The sequence below is a fragment of the Leptidea sinapis genome, chromosome 46 (genome assembly GCF_905404315.1).
Source record: "Leptidea sinapis chromosome 46, ilLepSina1.1, whole genome shotgun sequence".
NCBI lineage: Eukaryota > Metazoa > Arthropoda > Insecta > Lepidoptera > Pieridae > Leptidea > Leptidea sinapis.
In genome coordinates this window covers 8,346,895-8,367,103 of record NC_066310.1, presented here as the reverse complement: position 1 = coordinate 8,367,103, position 20,209 = coordinate 8,346,895, and the positions used below count along the sequence as shown (strand labels likewise).

General features: G+C 34.3%; 1 protein-coding gene across 3 annotated transcripts in view; it reads right to left on the bottom strand.

Moving 5' to 3' along the window:
* LOC126977890 (uncharacterized) overlaps nucleotides 1-20,209 on the bottom strand; it is a 71,755-nt gene that overhangs the window by 21,859 nt on the left and 29,687 nt on the right. The window contains exon 1 of one of the 3 annotated variants that reach the window (XM_050826520.1): nucleotides 15,464-15,864. The exons of the other annotated variants lie outside the window; for them this stretch is intronic. Coding sequence (XP_050682477.1) covers nucleotides 15,464-15,706 — 243 coding nt within the window. The 5' untranslated portion in view covers nucleotides 15,707-15,864. Of the gene's footprint in view, nucleotides 1-15,463; nucleotides 15,865-20,209 lie in introns of those variants that run through there. 3 annotated transcript variants of the gene reach the window in all.

The following is a 20,209-nucleotide window of genomic DNA, read 5'->3' as shown; positions in this document are numbered from 1 at the left end:
GTCTATCTGTTTATTGTCCTCATGCTCGTTTTTTTACTTTTCTCATAAAAAAAGTAACAATATATCAGCTTACAGGTCAGCTGGTTTGTTCGTTTGACCTCATCTTCCATAAAAAAAATCTATTCAGGACCGTTTTAAAAGAGGTTCGTAATTGATGGGGGTTCGTTGCCCTGTCGGCAGATATATACAACTACATTTATAGTATCATAAATATGCTTTTATAATAATGATAACAATATTTATAGTTTTATTAACTAGTTTTTACCACAGCCGTATAAAATCAAGTTTGATTTGCATAATCGTAAAATGATGCAAGGTATTTAATCTGTGTTAGAAGATAAATTTTATATTTCTAATTTCTGTTTCCATTCTTCATTCATTTATTTTTATACTCTTACTAGCTTTTACCCGCGACTTCGTCCGGGTTGAATAATTAATTGAATAATTTTTTAGGATACTTTTCAAATAATACACACACAAACTGCTCTTTCCGCTGCTGGCAGCGTTCTTCTATGATAGCGCATATCCCTTATCATTGTGGACAGTCTCTTTAATAGTATTTTCCTGTGAAATTTAATCTCCTATTTCAAACCCAAGTAGGTCATAGTTTCAAAAATGCTCGAACTTTATAAATTATTTCTCATCAAGTGCCTAAATACAAAGTTTCATGGTTTTATCTTCGATAATGACGAATGTCCATACAAACTACCATCCCCTATTTCAACCCCTCCGTTTATTTTTTTGCAATTACAGGTAGTCTATGTCCGTTTTCAAAGTTTAGTCTATCTCTGTACTAATTATTATCAAAATCGATTCGGTGGTTTAGGCGTGAAAGCGTAACAAACAAACTTACAATCACATTTGTATTATTAGTAGGGATGTATTCCACTATATGTATCTATTGCGATTTTCATAACACGTCCAATTTACATCAAAATTTGCTCACGCATCAAAGGCTCACGACAATAAAATATTTTTATAACTTCAGCCTTGTGTGTTATCCTGGATCTATGGGAAAGTAAACTATATGAAATGGAATCATTCATCGTAATTCTCACCTATTTCCTATCCCACCTATTTAACTAATAATTTGGAACATTGATTTCTAAACAGGATCACCACTGTAGATAAAAAAGTATTGAAATGTAGGTAAACGATAAAATAATACTGAGTATAGTCTAGCCTAGCATGCTGTTACAATTAAAAATAAACAAAATTTGAATTTGGAATCTGTCATTTTTATATGATTGTTCATTGCGGTTTCTCATTTTGGCGCCAATACATTGTACAATATTTTGCGATATTAAAATGGAGTGGGGTGATAAAGAGAACTGAATCGCTGTGATTGCATTACACAAAGTAGGTATGGAGCCAATTGCAATTTTTAAAACTCTCCACACACTTCGTATTAGAAAAATTTTTGGCTAATAAGGTACAATGAGACCTCCTCTCTTTGTGACAGAAAAAGATCTGGCAGTAAGAGAAAGAATTCGAAGAAATCCTGTCCGAAAGCAAAAGATTTTATCTCGGGAGATGAAGATAGCACCCAGAACCATGTCACGTATTTTAAAAGATAACTTAGGGCTTGCAGCCTATAAGAAACGTACTGGTCAGTTCTTAACTGATAGTTTAAAAAAGAATAGGGTGGTAAAATCCAAATAACTACTGAAGCGGTACACAAAGTGAGGTCACAGAGAGAAATTTGAGAAATTTTTAAAATTGAGTAACATTTTAACCAACAAAATGACCGTATTTATGCTCAAAGCTCTAAGGAAGCTTCCCAATTAGTCGACAGAGTGTAACGTGGGCACTATCCGACTTTAATGATAGTTTGGTGGCGTATTAGCTAACAGGGAGCGACTGAGTACTTTTTTGTGTACTTTTGTGAAAAAGTGTGTCAAGATACCATTCTTGAGAAGTTAGTGAAACATCTTAACAACACCATGTTCAATAACCAAGAATGATCCTTCCCGTAAGACTCGCCGCCGGGTCATTAAGCTCAGTCTACGCAGTCTTGGTTGTAAACGAACGTTTCGGACTTCATCAGAGCTACAGACTGGCCGTCGTCTAGTCCCGATCTTAATCCGCTGGATTATGATTTATGGTCAGTTTTGGACAATACGGCTTGCTCTAAGCACCATGATAATTTGGAGTCCCTAAACAATCCATACGATTGGCAGTGAAGAATTTTCCCATGGAAAGAGTGCGTGCTTCTATTGATAACTGGCCTGATCGTTTAAAGGACTGTATTGCAGCCAATGGAGACCACTTCGAATAAGCTTTTTATATTTTAAATTGTTTTATATTTATGTATTAAACTAACACACTTTAAAAGGAATAAAATATGTTATTTGCAATCGAAATTATATTTTTTTTTGTTTCAGTATTTATGGCAAGGTTAGGTAAAACAAGCAATTATAAATACTTCTGTATGTATGTTTCTAATACTAGAAAATATATTTTAGTTTTAAAACAAACTAAAATACATATAGGTTGAAAGTAGTAAATATGTTTTAAATTATTTAAATATTAGACATACAAAGAACCTAACAAGAATAAGGTTTAACGGGTTTTTTGTGAAATCTTGTTTCCTGGTTTCTTGGTTTTTTGAAACCTTCACACATCTCAATATTTATTAGTTTTAATCACCACCGTTATATCGTTCTGTGGCTAGATAATTTCAGTGAAGATGCGTCAATGTGTCAATCTTAATTTCCAAATCCATAGAGTAAGAAAACGCTTATCTAATAACATCGGTTATCGAATCGCCAAAATCAGGAAATGTATTAAAATACACTTGTCTGATTGGCCGACAACGCTCCTGTGATTCCTCTGGTGTGCCAGGAGCCGTGATCCGTATGCTCGTTTGTTCTCTTTCATAAATAATCCGATCGCAATTTCAGTATTTACAAAGAGTAAGACTTATGTAGAAGTAAGAACAATGTTATATTATTTAGTTATATTCTGTTGCCATTAAAATAATTGTACCCATATGAGAAGCAACCGTAGAATTACTTCACACATACCAAATACCTGTACCAATTTGTGTATAATTGTACACCAATAAGGTAGTTCTGTGCAGTGTATAATCAACTTTGTGCCTTCATTAAAGTAATGTGTAAAAAATTGTATAACCAAGTGTAATTATTTTTGAAGGGGCAATATACCCATAAATCATGAACGTGGTCTATGTAACAGATTTAAAAATACGTTGTGAACAATATACCTTAATAGTGTCTAACATAATTTAAATGTATTTGGTATTTGATTAAGTTTTATGTAGAAGCTTTATAAACAGACAGGTATCTGATATTAATAATTGAAATTGTGTTTTCCAGATGTCTTGACAGTTACCGTAGATAATTTATACGTCTAGATAGAGTGTCTTGCTTGCATATATAATAAAAAGGAGAAAGATCGTGCAGAAGTGTGAAGAAACGTGCAGTCGATGATAGATTGGCAGATGACGGCTATAATCTTATAAAAAACGGAGATAGCCGAAATCAACTCTTATGCAACTCTTCGCTTTCAAACTTAGCCGGATAATACATTTTCGCTAATCGCCATATTGTAATTACTACTATTTCAAACTTGTCAAAAGACTGCACGTTTCATAGTAAGCTAAATTTAAATTTACACTTAGGCAGTCCCTCCTCTTATAACGAAAAATTAAATGCTTGATGCGATGCCACTTTCCGGGAAGGTTTAGTATAAAGAGGTATTATTAGATTTAATTTTGTATTACGAAGGTTCAGTAGTCTGTGGGATATTTTCTATATTGGCGTGAGAATATGAAGAGAAAGAACGAATGCAGTACGATTACTTAAATGATAACACATTATTATGACAGCCGTTCGATTTATCATTACGCGTTACAAATGAAGGTCCTATGTAAAGGAAATGTAGGTAATTATAAAACTCACCCAATAGATGTATGGGACCAATCGGATTTTTTTTAATCGCCGTTTTTGACGAAGCTGTTGGCCTTGAGACCGCTATTTTAGTTGTCCTTCTTGCTGAGTGTAATACTTTTTACAAATTACGGTGAATTTTGCTAAGATAAACATAAAAGTAGCTGCAGACTGCTAGGGTTTTGGAATTACCCCCTATACGGGGTAATTTTGTCGATGAAATAGTTTATAGTTACTACGAGGGCTGCACTAAAAGTATCGGGAATGGAATATTTCCACTGTTCCTGTCATATTAAAATCTTTTTAATTGAAACCTCCTTGGTTTTAAAAATCGAATACCATTTATTTATTTAAAAAAGATTCTCGGTCTTTTCACAAGGTCTTTTTAAACTTGTTTAGTCGTTGAGAAAATGGAATTGACTCAATGGAATTGACTCGAAAAATTCTAGAGCGATGATTTATTATGACTTTCGAAGTGGTTTAACACAAAAACAGTGTGTTGACCGGATGATTTCTGCATTTGGTGATGAAGCCCTATCCAAAACCACAATTATCGCTGTTTTGCTGAATTTCAACGTGGACGTGTCAAGCTCAGTGATGATCACCGTCAAGGTCGTCCAAAAACTGCAGTCATCAAAGGAAACGTTGATGCTGTGCGTAAGCTGATTGAGGAAGATCGACATGTGACATACCACGAAATTCAGGCAACTTTAGACATTGGCATGAGTCAAATACAAATAATCTTGCATGAACAATTAGGTGTAAAAAAGTTGTTTTCCCGATGGATACCGCATTTGCTCTGTGAAGAGCAAAAAGCGGCTCGCGTTACTTGGTGCGTCAGAACTCTCGAAAGATTCCACACAGGATCCTCAAATGCTGTATACAACATCGTATCAGGTGACGAATCCTGGATATACGCGTACGAACCCGAAACAAAAAAACCAGTCACGAGTTTGGGTGTTCGAAAATGAGTTAAAGCCAACAAAAATTGTTCGTTAACGGAGTGTTGCAAAAAAAATTGTGGCCACGTTTGTCTCCAAAACCGGCCATGTTGCGACTATTCCTCTTGAGGGACAAAGAACGTTTAATGCAGAATGGTATGCTAGCATTTGTTTGCCACAGGTCGTTTCTGAACTCCGCAAAGAGAACTGCAACCGCCGCATCATCCTCCATCACGACAATGCGAGTTCTCACACCGCGCACAGAACAAAAGAGTTCTTAGAGCAAGAAAATATATAATTATTAGACCATCCGCCGTACAGCCCCGACCTAAACCCTAATGATTTCTATACTTTCCCTAAAATAAAAAATAAATTGCGTGGTCAGAGATTTTCATCACCTGAAGAACGGCCATTTTGGAGACCCCAACTTTCGAATGGAATGGTTGCTTCAATGAATGGTTCCATCGTATGGAAAAAAGTGTCAAATTTCGCGGAGAATACTTCGAAAAGCAATAAATACATTTTTAAATAGTAATGTTGTGTCACTTCCTTGATTCCCGAAATTTTCAGTGCCTCGCTCGTACTCCTAAAGTTTTATTACTACATGCCGTGGTACATTGTATATTGTATAAAGAAGATGAAGAATCAACAGCTTCTGCTATAATTATATTAATAATATTGCCAACTGTGAAAAAGGAAATGCAACTCTACGATGCTGGCGACGAATAATAAAGTACATGGAATATATTAGAATATGATTATGCAGTACAGCTCTGTCTAGAGTAGTGTAGACTCAAGTCTTCGCAACGACAATAAAGAAAATTATGTTCATTTAACTATATTTGTATCAACTGTTTGTGTGCTTTTTCTGTTTTATTTATTTATTTATTGGCTCTTGTTATAAGTATTAACCTACGATTAGTATTAGCTTTGATTAACGTATTTAAATACAACGCGTGTGATTGTAACTGTGTTTTTACATTAGATTTTGCGTAAAAGTTACAATTTTATTATTATTTTAGTTAAACTTTTGAAGACCTTTCTAGATCTGGTTTTCAGGAGGCTGCAGATGAAAAAAATTATCTAATGTTAAAACACGGTTACAATAAGAAGCATTTTACTCCATTAAAAAGGTGTTTTATTTATTTAGGAATCATCACTGCGGCTTTGTGCAGTAGTGCGAACATTAAGGGGCGTGTCAATTTATTAGTTATCTCAAAGGTTCAAGTAAAAAATATGCAATTGGGAATATATCAGTGAAATTAATAAAAATAAGAAAGATACATTATTAATAATATTATTATGTACATTTATATATATATATATATTGGCATTTGAATGTGTAAGTCGTAAATGTTCTAATTTATAGCGCACGCAAAGTTTTGAAGTATGGAAATAGTTAGACATTTTAAAAGGCCCTATATATGCACTTAAACCACCGACGCGGCGAGGCGATACGATAATCGAACATTGTTTAGCAATGTAATATCATCTCTCTTTTACTTCTTGCATCTTCTTACATCATCATACTGTGAAGGCAAGCAATTATTATGATATTATTAAGCAAGGAGAGATGAACAGTTTTGTTTTTATAATAATTCCATTATAAAATCGTAAAAAGGCACTGTTCATTTTACCGCTGGACTTTATGCATTTGTATTACCTTTCCCGCCTGTCTCGAAAACGGGTAAGCAAAGATGATTACACTCATCACTATCTTGATAAACTTCCATTCTTTTTTCTTCTTCTATCAACTCTTCCATACAAGTTGCGATGTCCTTATTAACCTTGATTTAGCTCCGTTTTAATAAATCCCCAATAATAGCAGAATTTATTGCTCTCAATACCGGCTAGATCGGTTCCACAGGGGCGCCTATTTATTCCACAAAGCAGAAGCATGGAATTATTTATATACATTTTTCTGGGTCGAAGAGTTAGCGGACGAAGTCACGGGCATCAGCTAGTGTGCTATAAAATTTATGAAATGAATAAATATTTCCAACTTCACATATCTCGCCTCCCAGTGGAAAACCACCTTTACAAGCTATGTATGTACTGCGCGCATCTTATTAGAAATAGCTGCATAAAATATTGATTTATTGACATTTTACATCCTCCAGTGCACAGAATATTTATACAGCATAAAATTAGTTTTATGGTGAATTGAAGTCTTGTTAGTTCTGATTGTGAAATATAGGGAAGGTCAGTTTACAATTCGAGGTTTTTGTTCTTTGAAAAAAAAAAATAGCATGAGCTCTGGCGTGGAAATAAGAAAAAGCGCGAATGCAATGAGACGTGTTACGTGGACCTTTTGTCTGAAATAAATCTTAATATAAATAGCTAGAACCTAAGCTACCGACACGTTTCAAATGATTGTGAAACTGAAGTGGCAGTGGGCAGGGCACATAGTTCGAAGGGCAGATGGCCGTTGGGGCAGTAAAGTCCTCGAATAGCGATCACGTACCGGAAGAAGCACAACCCTTTACGAAGTAGCGGTAGATTCAATAAAAAAAATATTTTTTTGACATTCATAAGTGTCATTTCCTTAACCTACATGAATAAAGTGATTTTGATTAGATTTGATTTGACGAAGTGTTGGTAAGCCCTCCACAAGATGGACCGACGATCTGGTCAAGATCGCCGGGATACGTTGGATGAGGGCAGCGTAGAACCGATCGTCGTGGAAATCTTTGGGGGAGGCCTTTGTGCAGCATTGGACGTATTCCGGCTGATGATGATGATATTGATAGCTTAACACGTAAACTACATCAACGCAGGCTTGTGTTTGTTTGCTAATTACACCATTTTCGTTATGCACACGCTAAATGCAAATGAAACAATTTTATTACTTTTAAAGAACAGACAATAGCTTAGATTAATGCGGCCATGTTGAGACTTTAATTGCATTTTATGAGTAGAAAGTTATGATGAAATAAAACTATATTATGTAGATCTAATTTGGATTATTTGATAGACAGATTTAATGGCATCAAACTCAATATTTATAATAAATTATTGAATCTTCAATAATTTGGCTATATTAAAATTATATTTATACTTAGATTAAGGATTTGTCTCCGCTGCGCTCCAACTAGATACCGCACTACCTAACAACAATACATTTTTTATTACGGCAACTATTAGATGGTTGTGTGCGTGGCATCCACTCAATTTTCTCTCACAAATTTTGTAACATACGCCTAGTGTTATTTTGATTTTTAATTAATAAAATACAAAATACTTACTGATGGTATATGATCCCAATGTCTTTCTCATTTCTTGTAGAAATATTTTCAAAAAGTTTTACTACGCAATCGGGCATTTTAGTTTTAATTATTTGCAGTTTCACTGAATATGTGGCACGTCAACGTCACACATTGTTCAAGACTGGCTCGAGTACGTAGTATTAGTTGCCGCACCTTGTGACTACGCCCGCGGCATCTGGTTGGAGGTATTTATTTATCCCATAGACTTTGTATAGACGACCTGACAGCCCGTCAATGCGTAACCAATTTTGATTTGTCAATGTACAAGCATTAGCAAGTTTAATATTCAAAAAACAAAGGAACTAATTCCACGCGTGGTTGTTTACGACTTGTTATTCAAAATAGGTTACAGTAATTTATTTTCGGTGTCCTTTTCTATCTTGTTATATCTCCGTTAGAGATTTTCTTCTCTCTTGACCACTTCGTTTGTCTATACGTTAGTATAGTAAGTCTTATGGTATTGAGAGTCATCTAGCCCTACTGATGCGAATAGGGCTGTGGGTATCAGTTGTTCGTAATTCCGCGCACCAGAACTAATCTTCACAGTCGCATTGCGAAATTTAAACGAACTCCCACATAGATTGAGTCTGTTCTATCTGTCTGTAGTTTTTGTAACTAGTTTAGTTTGTAGCGCCCTTCAGACCGAAACACAATAATGCTTACACATAACTGCTTCACGCCAGAAAAAGACGCCGTTGTGGTGCCCATAATCTGACCACCTGTATAGCCAAGTGGTTAGCGATCCTACCTACAAATCTAAAAGTCCCGGGTTCGAATCCCGGTAGGTGCAAGCATTTCTATGATGAATATGGATGTTTGTTTCCGAGTCATTGATGTTTAAATGTATTTATATATGTTTATTTGTATTTTTAAGTAACACAGGCTATATATGCATAATTTGGGGCAAGATAATTTGTGTAAACAGTGTCTCATTATTATTATTATTATAATCTAGCCGTCAATCTGTGCAAAGAAGCCTCCTCTGATAAATGCTTTTACCTAAAGTCACCTCTTACAAGACGCCTAGGCCTGGGACTTCCATATTCTTTTATGCCACGGGGAAGCATAGTGAAAGAGTGAAATGCTGAAAGCAGGAAATGTATAAAATTAAAAATAAATAAATAAATCGAAGATCAGCGTTGCAACACATTTGTGTTGGACCACATGCTGAGTGGCTCCTATTTAAACATCACACTTTCTTTTTATATTTTAAGTTTGCTTCATTTTTGTTATTATTTTTCTTTTTTTTTTCAAATACAGGTACTATAGTTCAGATTGCTAATATATTATTGTGATTGAATTTAGGAAGCAGCCGTAGGTTATGACTTGAGCTCCCGTCAGACCGAAACCCAACAATGCTTACATATTACTGCTTCACGGCAGGAAAAGACGCCGTTGTGTTGCCCATAATCTAGCCGGCATCCTATGCAAAGGATCCCCACTGATAAATGCTCTAAGTCACCTTAGGCCTGGGACTTCCATATTCTTTTTATGCCACGGAGAATCATAGTGCAAGAGTGAAATGCGAAAAGCAGGAAATGGATCGAAATATATTCTATTTCAGATGCCAATGTAGCATTGCCATTGAATTTAGGAAGCAGCCGTAGGTTATAACTTGAGCTATCTGCGGTTATCACCTCCCACTAGGTCAGAGATATTTCCGCTTACATTACTCACGTCAACTGTAGTGATATTTTCATCAATTCGAGTTTAATAATGCGAAATATAACTCTTTTCTTTGTACAGTTATATATGTATAACAATTGCAATGGTACCTATATAATAACATAAACTACATTAGTCTATAAAATACTCTGGTAAGTGTTGCCCGTATTGATCGTTGATTCCGTCATTACCGAAACGAGCGTTACATAGCCGATCATGTCGGCTCAGTCTCATTCAATTTCACAAAAAAACAAAGAAGTCTTCACTTAAAAAAAAAATAAATTCATCACGATTCTACAGCATCTGAGTATACACAACACCAAGAAAGTAGAAAGGCGGCGTATTTTGGTGTTTAAAAAAATTTAATTCTCAGACAGGGTAGGTGGTCACCTAGCTCCAAGTACACCCAAAATCCACAACGCAACTGTGTTAAAAATTGAAGTGTAAATACAATCATCAAATCAAAATCACTTCGCTTATAGCTCAATGACACTCATGAATGCCAAAAGTTTTCTTTTTTTTTACATTTACTACCACTTTGGAAAAGGTTGAACTTTAATTAGAAGAAGTGCCAAGAAGATTTTGATCTTTGCTCTTTTTAACCACTTTAGTTTTTTCTTTGATTAACGCGAGTGTTACACATTTAAATAAAATACTTTTTAAAGGATTACAACGCGCGTAATTGTAACTTTGTTTCTACATTACATTTTTGCGTAAAAGTTACATTTTCGAGACCTTTCCAGATCTTGTTTTCAGGTAGACTGCAGATGAGTCAAGATAGTATTTGTCATAGTCATGTCATTATTAAGTTTAGCGCCATTTATTGCCTCTCAGGTGGTATTTGCTATAAATAATAGACAGATAGTTTTCGGAAAAATCTAATGTAAGAACAAAGTTACAATAGCACGCGTTTTAATCCTTTAAAAAGTGTTATTTGTTTGTGTTATTTTAACCACTTTATTATTCCGACTAATGCAATCTAATAAGGCAACGCTTTATGTTTTTTTTTTTAATAAAAATAAGGGACGAGATGAGCAGGACGTTCAGCTGATGGTAATTGATACGCCATTACAATGCAGTGCCACTCAGGATTCTTGAAAAACACTAAAAATTCTGAACGGCACTACAACTGCGCTCATCACCTTACAGTAATGATTACACATTACTGCTTCACGGCAGAAATAGGCGCCGATGTGGTACCCATAATCTAGCCGGCATCCTGTGCGAAGGAGCCTCCCACTGGTAAATGTTATATAAATAAATAAATAAATGTAAATGTTATATATTTATAATAAACGATTCGTATTTCATATATGAATTCAAAAGAGCAATTGTTAAATTTATTGGCACTTCATCTCAACAAAAGCTGATTAACAAATCGATCGTAGTGTAAAAAAATTAATTGAAGTTTTTTTATAAACCTATTTAAAGAGTAACTTTTGACTTTGACTTCGATTTTTCAATGTATAATGTTGTATAGAGCTAGTTATGTATATATGTAGTATAAGATAGTCCTAACGAGTTGCCGGGAGCCAATTATTTCCTATTACAATATGTAAATTGCCGCTGTATCTGTTCTGATGTAGATAGTCTCGATGTAATGGACGTCAGGAAGTACACATATCTAACATTCAAACTGACATTCTTCGTTTTTGCATTTCACATTATTTGCATAGAAATGTAATTAAGGCTGGGTTGCATGATATTAGATGTTAGGGCTATGTTATACCGGGACACCACGGTGGCGCAACCAGTCGTAAGCTACCAAACTGGACACCATACAGACATTAGAGTCGCCGCGTCCGAGGTGATGGCGCCTGAAATCTTTTTTTATGGCAATAACGGACGAGACGAGCAGAACGTTCAGCTGATGGTAATTGATATGCCCTGCCCTTTACAATGCAGTGCCGCTCAGGATTTTTGAAAGTCCCAAAAAATCTGAGCGGCACTACAATTGCACTCGTCTCCTTGAGATATAAGATGTCAAGTCTCATTTGCCCAGTAATTTCACTAGCTACGGAGCCCTTCAGACTGAAACACAGTAATACTTACACACATTACTACTACTTCACGGCAGAAATAGGCGTCGTTCTGTTACCCATAGTCTAGTCGGCATCTTGTGTCAAAGGAACACCCTTTGGTAACTATAGAGCTGTATTTATTTTGTTCGTAGCGGCGACTGGTTGCGCCATCGTGGTGTCCCAGTGAGATATAGCGTTAAAAATAAACGTTAAAAAAAACGTTCACTTTAACATAGACAGCGGAATTTGTTGCACCACGGTATTCCTTGGCACAGTTAACGTTAAAAAGTGAAATATCAAGTCAGTATCGAATATTTATTTGAAACTTTGACAGGTCGCTATTTAGCTATTTAATATTGACAATAGTTCCGGCGAACATTGGACGGCTACGATTAAAGTTAAGGTTATGACGTCATTTAAAAATTGTCCATTGGTGTAACTCATTTTTTGCTTAACCGATACAATAACATGTTTGTTATTGCTAAAGTTGGTTGGTGCAACCCAGCCTTAAATTTTTTCATGTGTTACGGGACAGTTGACATACATGTGTTTACTGTCGTTACGGTGTTGGTAAGTTTTCTAGTATATTGGTGGTAGGAGTGTTTTGTTAATAACTTCCCAAAGGGAAAATGAGAATTAATTTTAAGAAGTTACATTAAAAAAGAAAGCCTTGGATTCATACAGATGCCTGAGAAAGGGCTCACTTCATCATTGTTGAGGATAATCACTTATGATGAAGTGAACCCCATTTCCCTCCGTGAAATTTAGATATATTTATTAAAATTATTCCAACACAGTATTTATTTTTTAAGTTAACAGTTTTTATCTGGATTTATATATTAAGTACCTATATGTTAAAATTTATTAAATTGACTCATAGTCTGTAGGGTATATCTATGTATGTATATAAAGGGCTCGCACCGTTTAAATATATATTTTTACTAGCTGACCCGACAGGCGTTGTTTTGTTCGTAAAAAATAAACTCTCTCTAAAATGGAATTTCGTAAAATCCGTTCTAAACTGACCTCTACTCGGCGAAAGGAATATTCCTATCAAATTTCTAGTCTCTACGCCTTATGGTTCCAGAGATATCGCCATGCGGGACTCGAACCCACGACCTCCGGCGTTCGGTGCAGGTGCTCTAACCAACTGAGCCAACCGTACGAGTCGTTACTCGATTAAAAATGACTCGTTATAAAATCTTGTATGGTTCAACTCCCGACTTTTTTTCGATACGATTAAGCTGTTTCGCAACCAGTGGGAGTGAGGATCGTATATATTATAATAAATTCAAATCAAATCAAATCAAAATCTGTTTATTCACGTAGGTCACGGAAATGACACTTATGAATGTCAAAAAAAAATATTTTCGTATTGAATCTACCGCTACTTCGTAAAGGTTCGTTGAGCTAATGAGAAAAAGTAGCAAGAAACTCATTGTCACTCTTTTATATCAAGATTTACATTTAACTACATCGATTTACAAATCATTTCAAATTACAATATAATATGTAAAATGATGCAACAGACACACTCAAACGTCAAATAGTCAATGTCTTAATTTAATGACTGTAAGTTCGAATTAGAATTTCGGCTGCCATCCAAAAGTTGGATTTTTACGTGCATCAATAATTAAATTTAAAACGCTAAATATAATTCAAAATGGTTTTTTATTTCAGTTCATAAGAACTAAAAATTAACATTAATAAATATAAATTTACTTTCACTAATTATAAGGTTTCGCGATCATATTATTTGTGCCTTAAAATTATTTTAATTACATTATCTGTGAAATTACAAAAAAGATAAACGTGCGTTGAACACTTGTGTCTTTCTGTTGTTTACCGTTCAACAATGTTTAGACATTAACTGATATTTAAACAAGAGTCGAAGCTTGTCTAAGATCTGTCTAACAGATAGATCATATTCATAAGGAGTGTTTAGATGATATAATGACAGCTTTAAAAAATTGCGTTCCGTTCCTTTAATTAAGTTTCCTGTAAACTTCAGTTTATGTTGTGCTTAACATTGTTTTGGTTAAACACAAACTTAACACTGTTTTGTAATAGAAAAATATAAACTCCATTTTAGACGTGGTTATCGTAAGGTCACTGACGTTTTTACTATCTACAGATATTGATAAATTACTACCTTCATCTGTCAGTAATTAGCTGTCAATAATCTAAAGCTGCCCCAATATAGCCGATAAGTTATTTTTATCGCCTTATATTGGGACGAGTGAATTGCAATTTTCATACATACTTCTATCGCTTGTAAGCTAACGTCATCCCATTGACAGACAGCGTGTACGGATAAGGTGAGTTACCGTCGATAAGTTTATTGAGAAAAGTCAACGATAGTTATGATTTTTATCTCAAGTAAGCAATAGACTGAATATTGGGAACGGCCGTACCAAAACACGTGTCTAAGCCATGTTTAAATATTTTTTTTGTAATAACACCGTATGTGTTTTAGTTACATACGGTAAACATTGAAATGAAACCAAATAATGTTACCCTCAATAAATAAGTACATCAAATATTGCCGCAACGAAACTTGATTAAGCCGTTTCTTAAATTACCGGTAAAAGAGCACATTAATTCAATAAAACATTGTCTTTAAATATCGCGCGCTCTAGTATCTTCATTGTACAATAATTAATAACAGTTTCTTTATATATATAGATGTAGTATATATATATATATAATACTACATACATATTCTATATAATAATATGTATAGCGAAAAGTTAGTACTCCTTTTTAAAAAATTGTGCGAACGGATGAACGTAAAATTAAACTCTGTTAAAGTTTATATGGAGAAGACTTGCATAAACCTATTTTTAATATAAAATGCCTTCTAAATACATTAAATACTTATAAAAAATATATATAGATGTATTATATATATATTATGCATATTATTATATATATAATACTACATACATATACTATATAATAATATGTAAAGCGAAAAGTTAGTACTCCTTTTTAAAAAATTGTGCGAACGGATGAACGTAAAATTAAACTCTGTTAAAGTTTATATGGAGAAGACTTGCATAAACCTATTTTTAATATAAAATGCCTTCTAAATACATTAAATACTTATAAAAAATATTCCACACACCACGGCTTGAATAACACACATATAAATTGTAGAGTTATAAAAACCCTAATTAATTTCAAATTTAAAAATTAAATGAACTATGATTGAATTTCGACCACTGGCCGACCACTTGTATACTTGTTAGATACATATAAATAAGAATTAATTAATAAATATATTAGGTTTATTGGCCGGATATATTATTAAAACCTCTTTTAGTAAATATTCAATTTATGACCGGTAGTCAACAGTTTCCTTTCGATAAGGAATGCCACAGATTTGTGAATATTTCTAAAACTGGTATTCATGATATCACATGTTAGAAAACATCATATCGAATATTATTGATAATAAATCCAGATTTATTTTTGTCTACAATTTATTTATTTATGTTAATATTTGAATAAATATTTTTTACTTTGTATATAAAAAAAAACTACAAAGATATTAGAAATTTCTACCATAGTTATATCATATTTTATAAAATTGCATATTTTTAAAATTATTGTACGAAGAGAAAACCTTTTCATTTTAAAGTCGGTTAAAAACTTACAATTTTCGGGATCTCCGGATACATGGGAATCCGGTCGCATGTGACAGGAGACGGTCTCTCCATCTCAGCTTGCTTCCGCTCCGAGTACGCCACTATAGTCCTCATTGTGGTAAAGCTCTGAGGTTGGTTGGGGATTTTTGGATGCCATTCACTGATGCATGCAAGCCAGCTGACGCAAACGATCGTCACTCCGGCTAGTAGAACTTTAGTCACACGCACTAATCTTCGAGTAACACACGGCATTTTATAAGGGTTATAATAAATTTGATGATTTAGCGCAATTGTTACGCCGGCGATAGCCCATGACAGTACTCATGGGATAGCGCTGTGCGCGTGGGCATGCACATCGTACGCCTAACCATTGCCGACTGCGACCCAGCAGCTCACAGCTGATATCATATCAACACAACCAACCAGCGTCTAGTTCATCTAATTTCTAGTTTTCTAAACAGGCTCGGATTACATCACTATCTTAATATATATAAATTATGTGACACGTTGTTTGTCTGCGATGGACTCCTAAGCTAATAACAGGATTTTAATTAGGATTACTTCATGGAGTGCAGTTTAGTGCAACTTGAGAGATATGATGAATAAATGAATCAACTTGAGAGTTTTTATTTCGATTTGGGACCCATAATTATATTTATTTTCAATATATGTTATTTATGGACATATTTTCTATGAGAGAATTTGTTGACCCACGGTTTGACAGTTCTGCCGTGAAATAATTTGATTATAACAACAGGGAGCGTTTTTTTCGAAACAAATTCTTGATGTTTTTAAATATTATTGACAAGTTCCTATAAAACAGTATTTTTTTTATTATCTACAGAACAACGTCTGTCAGACCTGAGAAGGATGGGCGCAAGAAACTTAGCGGGCGCTTTTTTTTATATAAAATATGGATTACAATGTGATATCGTACAATAAATATTTATAATTAAAGAGCCTGAGGGTGTTCGCTTCATTCCCAGTCCGTGGTGTCATTAAGATAATCGTTTATGCTATAGTAACCTTTCCCACACAAACTTTTTTAACAATTCTTTTAAATTTCGTAACACATTTGTTTTGTTCATTTACTGGACTTACTAACCGACTCAACCGAGTAGTAGGCATAACAAGTTTATATTTGTTCCTCGTGTTAACATTATGAATGTCACAGTTTCTAGAAAATTCCTCAATGTGCTTATGAACATACAGAACATAATCAAAAATGTATTTAGAAGCAACAGTCAAAATGTTTATTTCTTCAAATTTTTCTCTTAATGTTTCTTTAGGACATAGGTTATAAATAGCCCCTCTTCTGCAGCGCAAAGATGGTATTAATATCGGCCGCACTGTCCCATAACAATATACCATAGGACATAATACTATGAAAATAACTGAAGTAAGTCATAATAGCTACATTAGTAAGCTAAATACAGAATTCTAAACAGCTAATGGTTAGTTTTCATTATATAGCCTTTCTTCCTTGTAAACGTTCCTTGAGGAAAAATGTGATATTTCATTGTAAATAAATAAGTTTTAATTTCACTATAATAAATTCATAAATGAATTATTTTAAAGCATAATGTAAAAATATAAACTTAATTTATACTGCGCCTGCGCCTCTCGGGTTACGAACTCTCCTCTTACAAACTAACGGCCGTTCCCAATATACAATCTACAGATAGAGATAAATTACTACCTTCTACTGTCAGTAATTAGCTGTCAATAATCTGAAGCTGTCCCAATATACCCGATAAACATTCTTATCGCCTTACGGCCGTTCCCAATATTCAGTCTATCTTTTATTTGAGATAAAAATCGTAACTATCGTTGACTTTTCAGTTCCAATGAACTTATCGACGGTAACTCACCTTATCCGTACACGCGGTCTATCAATGGGACGACGTATAGCTTAACAGCGATAGAAGTTTTATATGGAAATTGCAATTTACGCGTCCCAATATAAGGCGATAAGCATGACTTATTAGTACTACTAGTTATTACTAGTTTCAGATTATTGACAGCTAATTATATACTGACAGTAGAAGGTAGTAATTTATCTCTATCAGTAGATAGTATATTGGGCGCGCCTTTAACTATATATATAGATTCTAAGAAACAGTATCGGGACAGGGGTTAATAATAATAAAATATAATCAACCTAAATGAAAACTCCTAAAAAAGGCGTACACAGACTATACTTATATCATCCACGTAAACAAAAATAACCTTAAAAAATGCTCATAAAATAAAAACTGGGCTAATCTATGTCAAATTTTTATGGGACCAAATGGCAAACATTCCGCATCAAATAATAGAAGCATCATGTCAATCGGATCATAAATCTCAGCGTAATCGGTTTACATACATAAAAAATTCCAATCTAATTGAGAACCTTCTACTTTTGAAGTCAGTTAAAAAGAATTATTGATACTCTGATTAAATTATAATGCCTACTACTCGGCTAAGTTGAGTTAGTAAGTCTTTTGTGGGGCGATGTACGATATGCTTTTACAACAATATCCCAGAAAATGTTTAAAACAAAAGTATTACGTTATTCAAAAGAATTGTTAAAAAACGTTTGTGTGGTAAAGGTTACTATAACATAAATGACTTTCTTAATGATACCACATATTGGGAATGGAGTGACCGCCCTCAGGCTATTAAATAACAAGTTTAATTGTACAATATTACTTTGTAAACATATTTTTTGATGAAAAAAAAAGGCCCGCTGAGTTTGTTGCGCCCATTCTTCTCAGGCCTGAGGCATTCAGTTTGGAATGGGTGTGGTAGTTTTTTTGACTTTCAATAAGTGTTGTCACATCCTATTTTGAATAAAAATGTTTGAATTTGAATTTGAAATAAAGTAATTATAAAATAAAAGAACAACGGTTAGGATACACTACCAGATTTTTGTGTTCTTTCAAATAAATTGTAATAGTTATTGGCGCTGAATTTGTATAAAACAAACCTCTTAATTAAGTAACCTTAAGGCGGTAAGGTTTGAATTGCGATAATGGGTTTATTTAGATTTTTTACTATAGATTTGTGTATACACTAGGTTTTTTTAATGAAAATAATGGACGAGACGAGCAGGATGTTCAGCTGATGGAAATTGATACGCCCTGCCCATTACAATGCGGTGCCGCTCAGGATTCTTGAAAAACCCCATAAATTCTGAGCGGCACTACAACTGCGGTCGTCACCTTGAGATATAAGATCTTAAGTCTCATTTGCCCAGTAATTCCACTAGCAACGGCGCCCTTCAGACCGAAACACAGTAATGCTTATACATGCCTACTTCACGGCAGAAATAGGCGCCGTTGTGGTACCCATAATCTAGCCGGCATCCTGTGCAATGGAGCCTACTAGTAGGTACATCAATGCCCGTCGGGTATATAATATAAAACGTTTCTAATAAACAATATTACTGCATTTGTGCAAAGCTAATGCGCTTATTATTACTGAGCAGACACCCGGCCATTTGTCTAATTGCGTAAGATCGATTATGGATGGGAATACATAATTATTGGCTCGCTAGACTTCGTGCATTTCAACGAACATTTTGCTCGAAACTCGTATTGGATAAGACTAATCAGATATGGACAAGTCCTGTGGCTAATGAATTAATTACAAACAATTAACGATGTGCTATTCTGAATTGTTTTAATTCTTTTAGTTTCCAGAATGAATTTAATAGTACTTACTCATTTTATTTATTTACTAACGCAGTATAACTATATCTGGCCGTAAATACTTTTAGAATTGAACTTTTTACTTCTGTATTTTTTTATGAGAATAACGGACGAGACGTTTAGTTGGTGGTTATTGATTCTTGAAAAACACAAAAATTTTTAGCGGCAATACAATTGCGCTCGTCACCTTGAGACATAAGATGTTAAGTCTCATTTGCCCAGTAATTTCACTAGCTACTAGTAATGTGTATGCAAATTCAAATTCAAATTCAAATATTTTTATTCAAAATAGGATTTAAAATCACTTATTGAACGTCAAAAACTACCACCCATTTAAAAGAGACTGCCTCAGACCTGAGAAGAATGGGCGCAAGAAACTCAGTGGGCTTTTTTTTTAAATATAAAATATGGATTACAATGTGATATCGTACAATAAACAGTTATAATTAAAGAGCCGGAGGGTGTGCGCTTTATTCCCAGTCCATGGTGTCATTAAGAAAATCGTTTAAGCATTATTGTGTTTCGGTCTGAAAGGCGTAGCTAGTGGAATTACTGGGCAAATGAGACTTAACATCTTATGTCTCAAGGTGACGAGCGCAATTGTAGTGCCGCTCAGACTTTTTGGGTTTTTCAAGAATCCTGAGCGGTACTGCATTGTAATGGGCAGAGCGTATCAATTACCATCAACTCAACATCCTTCTGGTCGCTTAAAAAAATATTTAGTATACACTTTTTTACGAGTTACGACCGCATGCGTAGATGGTTTTCCAATAAAAAGAAAACCAAAAAAAACAGTTGAAGGCCCAACAGTGAAAAGAACGGTTGCAACTCGTGGATACGAACTCAATTAATATTAATAACTCCACATGGGACCAAATTGGAATAAATTTTATAAAAACAAAAAAAATAAAAAGCTTGTTTCATTTATAAGTTATGTGGTACCTTTGCGGGTATTTTTAAATAATTATTGAAAGTAGATTCATTCTTAATACAGTAATAGCATGTTTTTATTCCATTCTATATGAAATGAAGTCTTTAAGGCGAAAGATGCATTCAATTA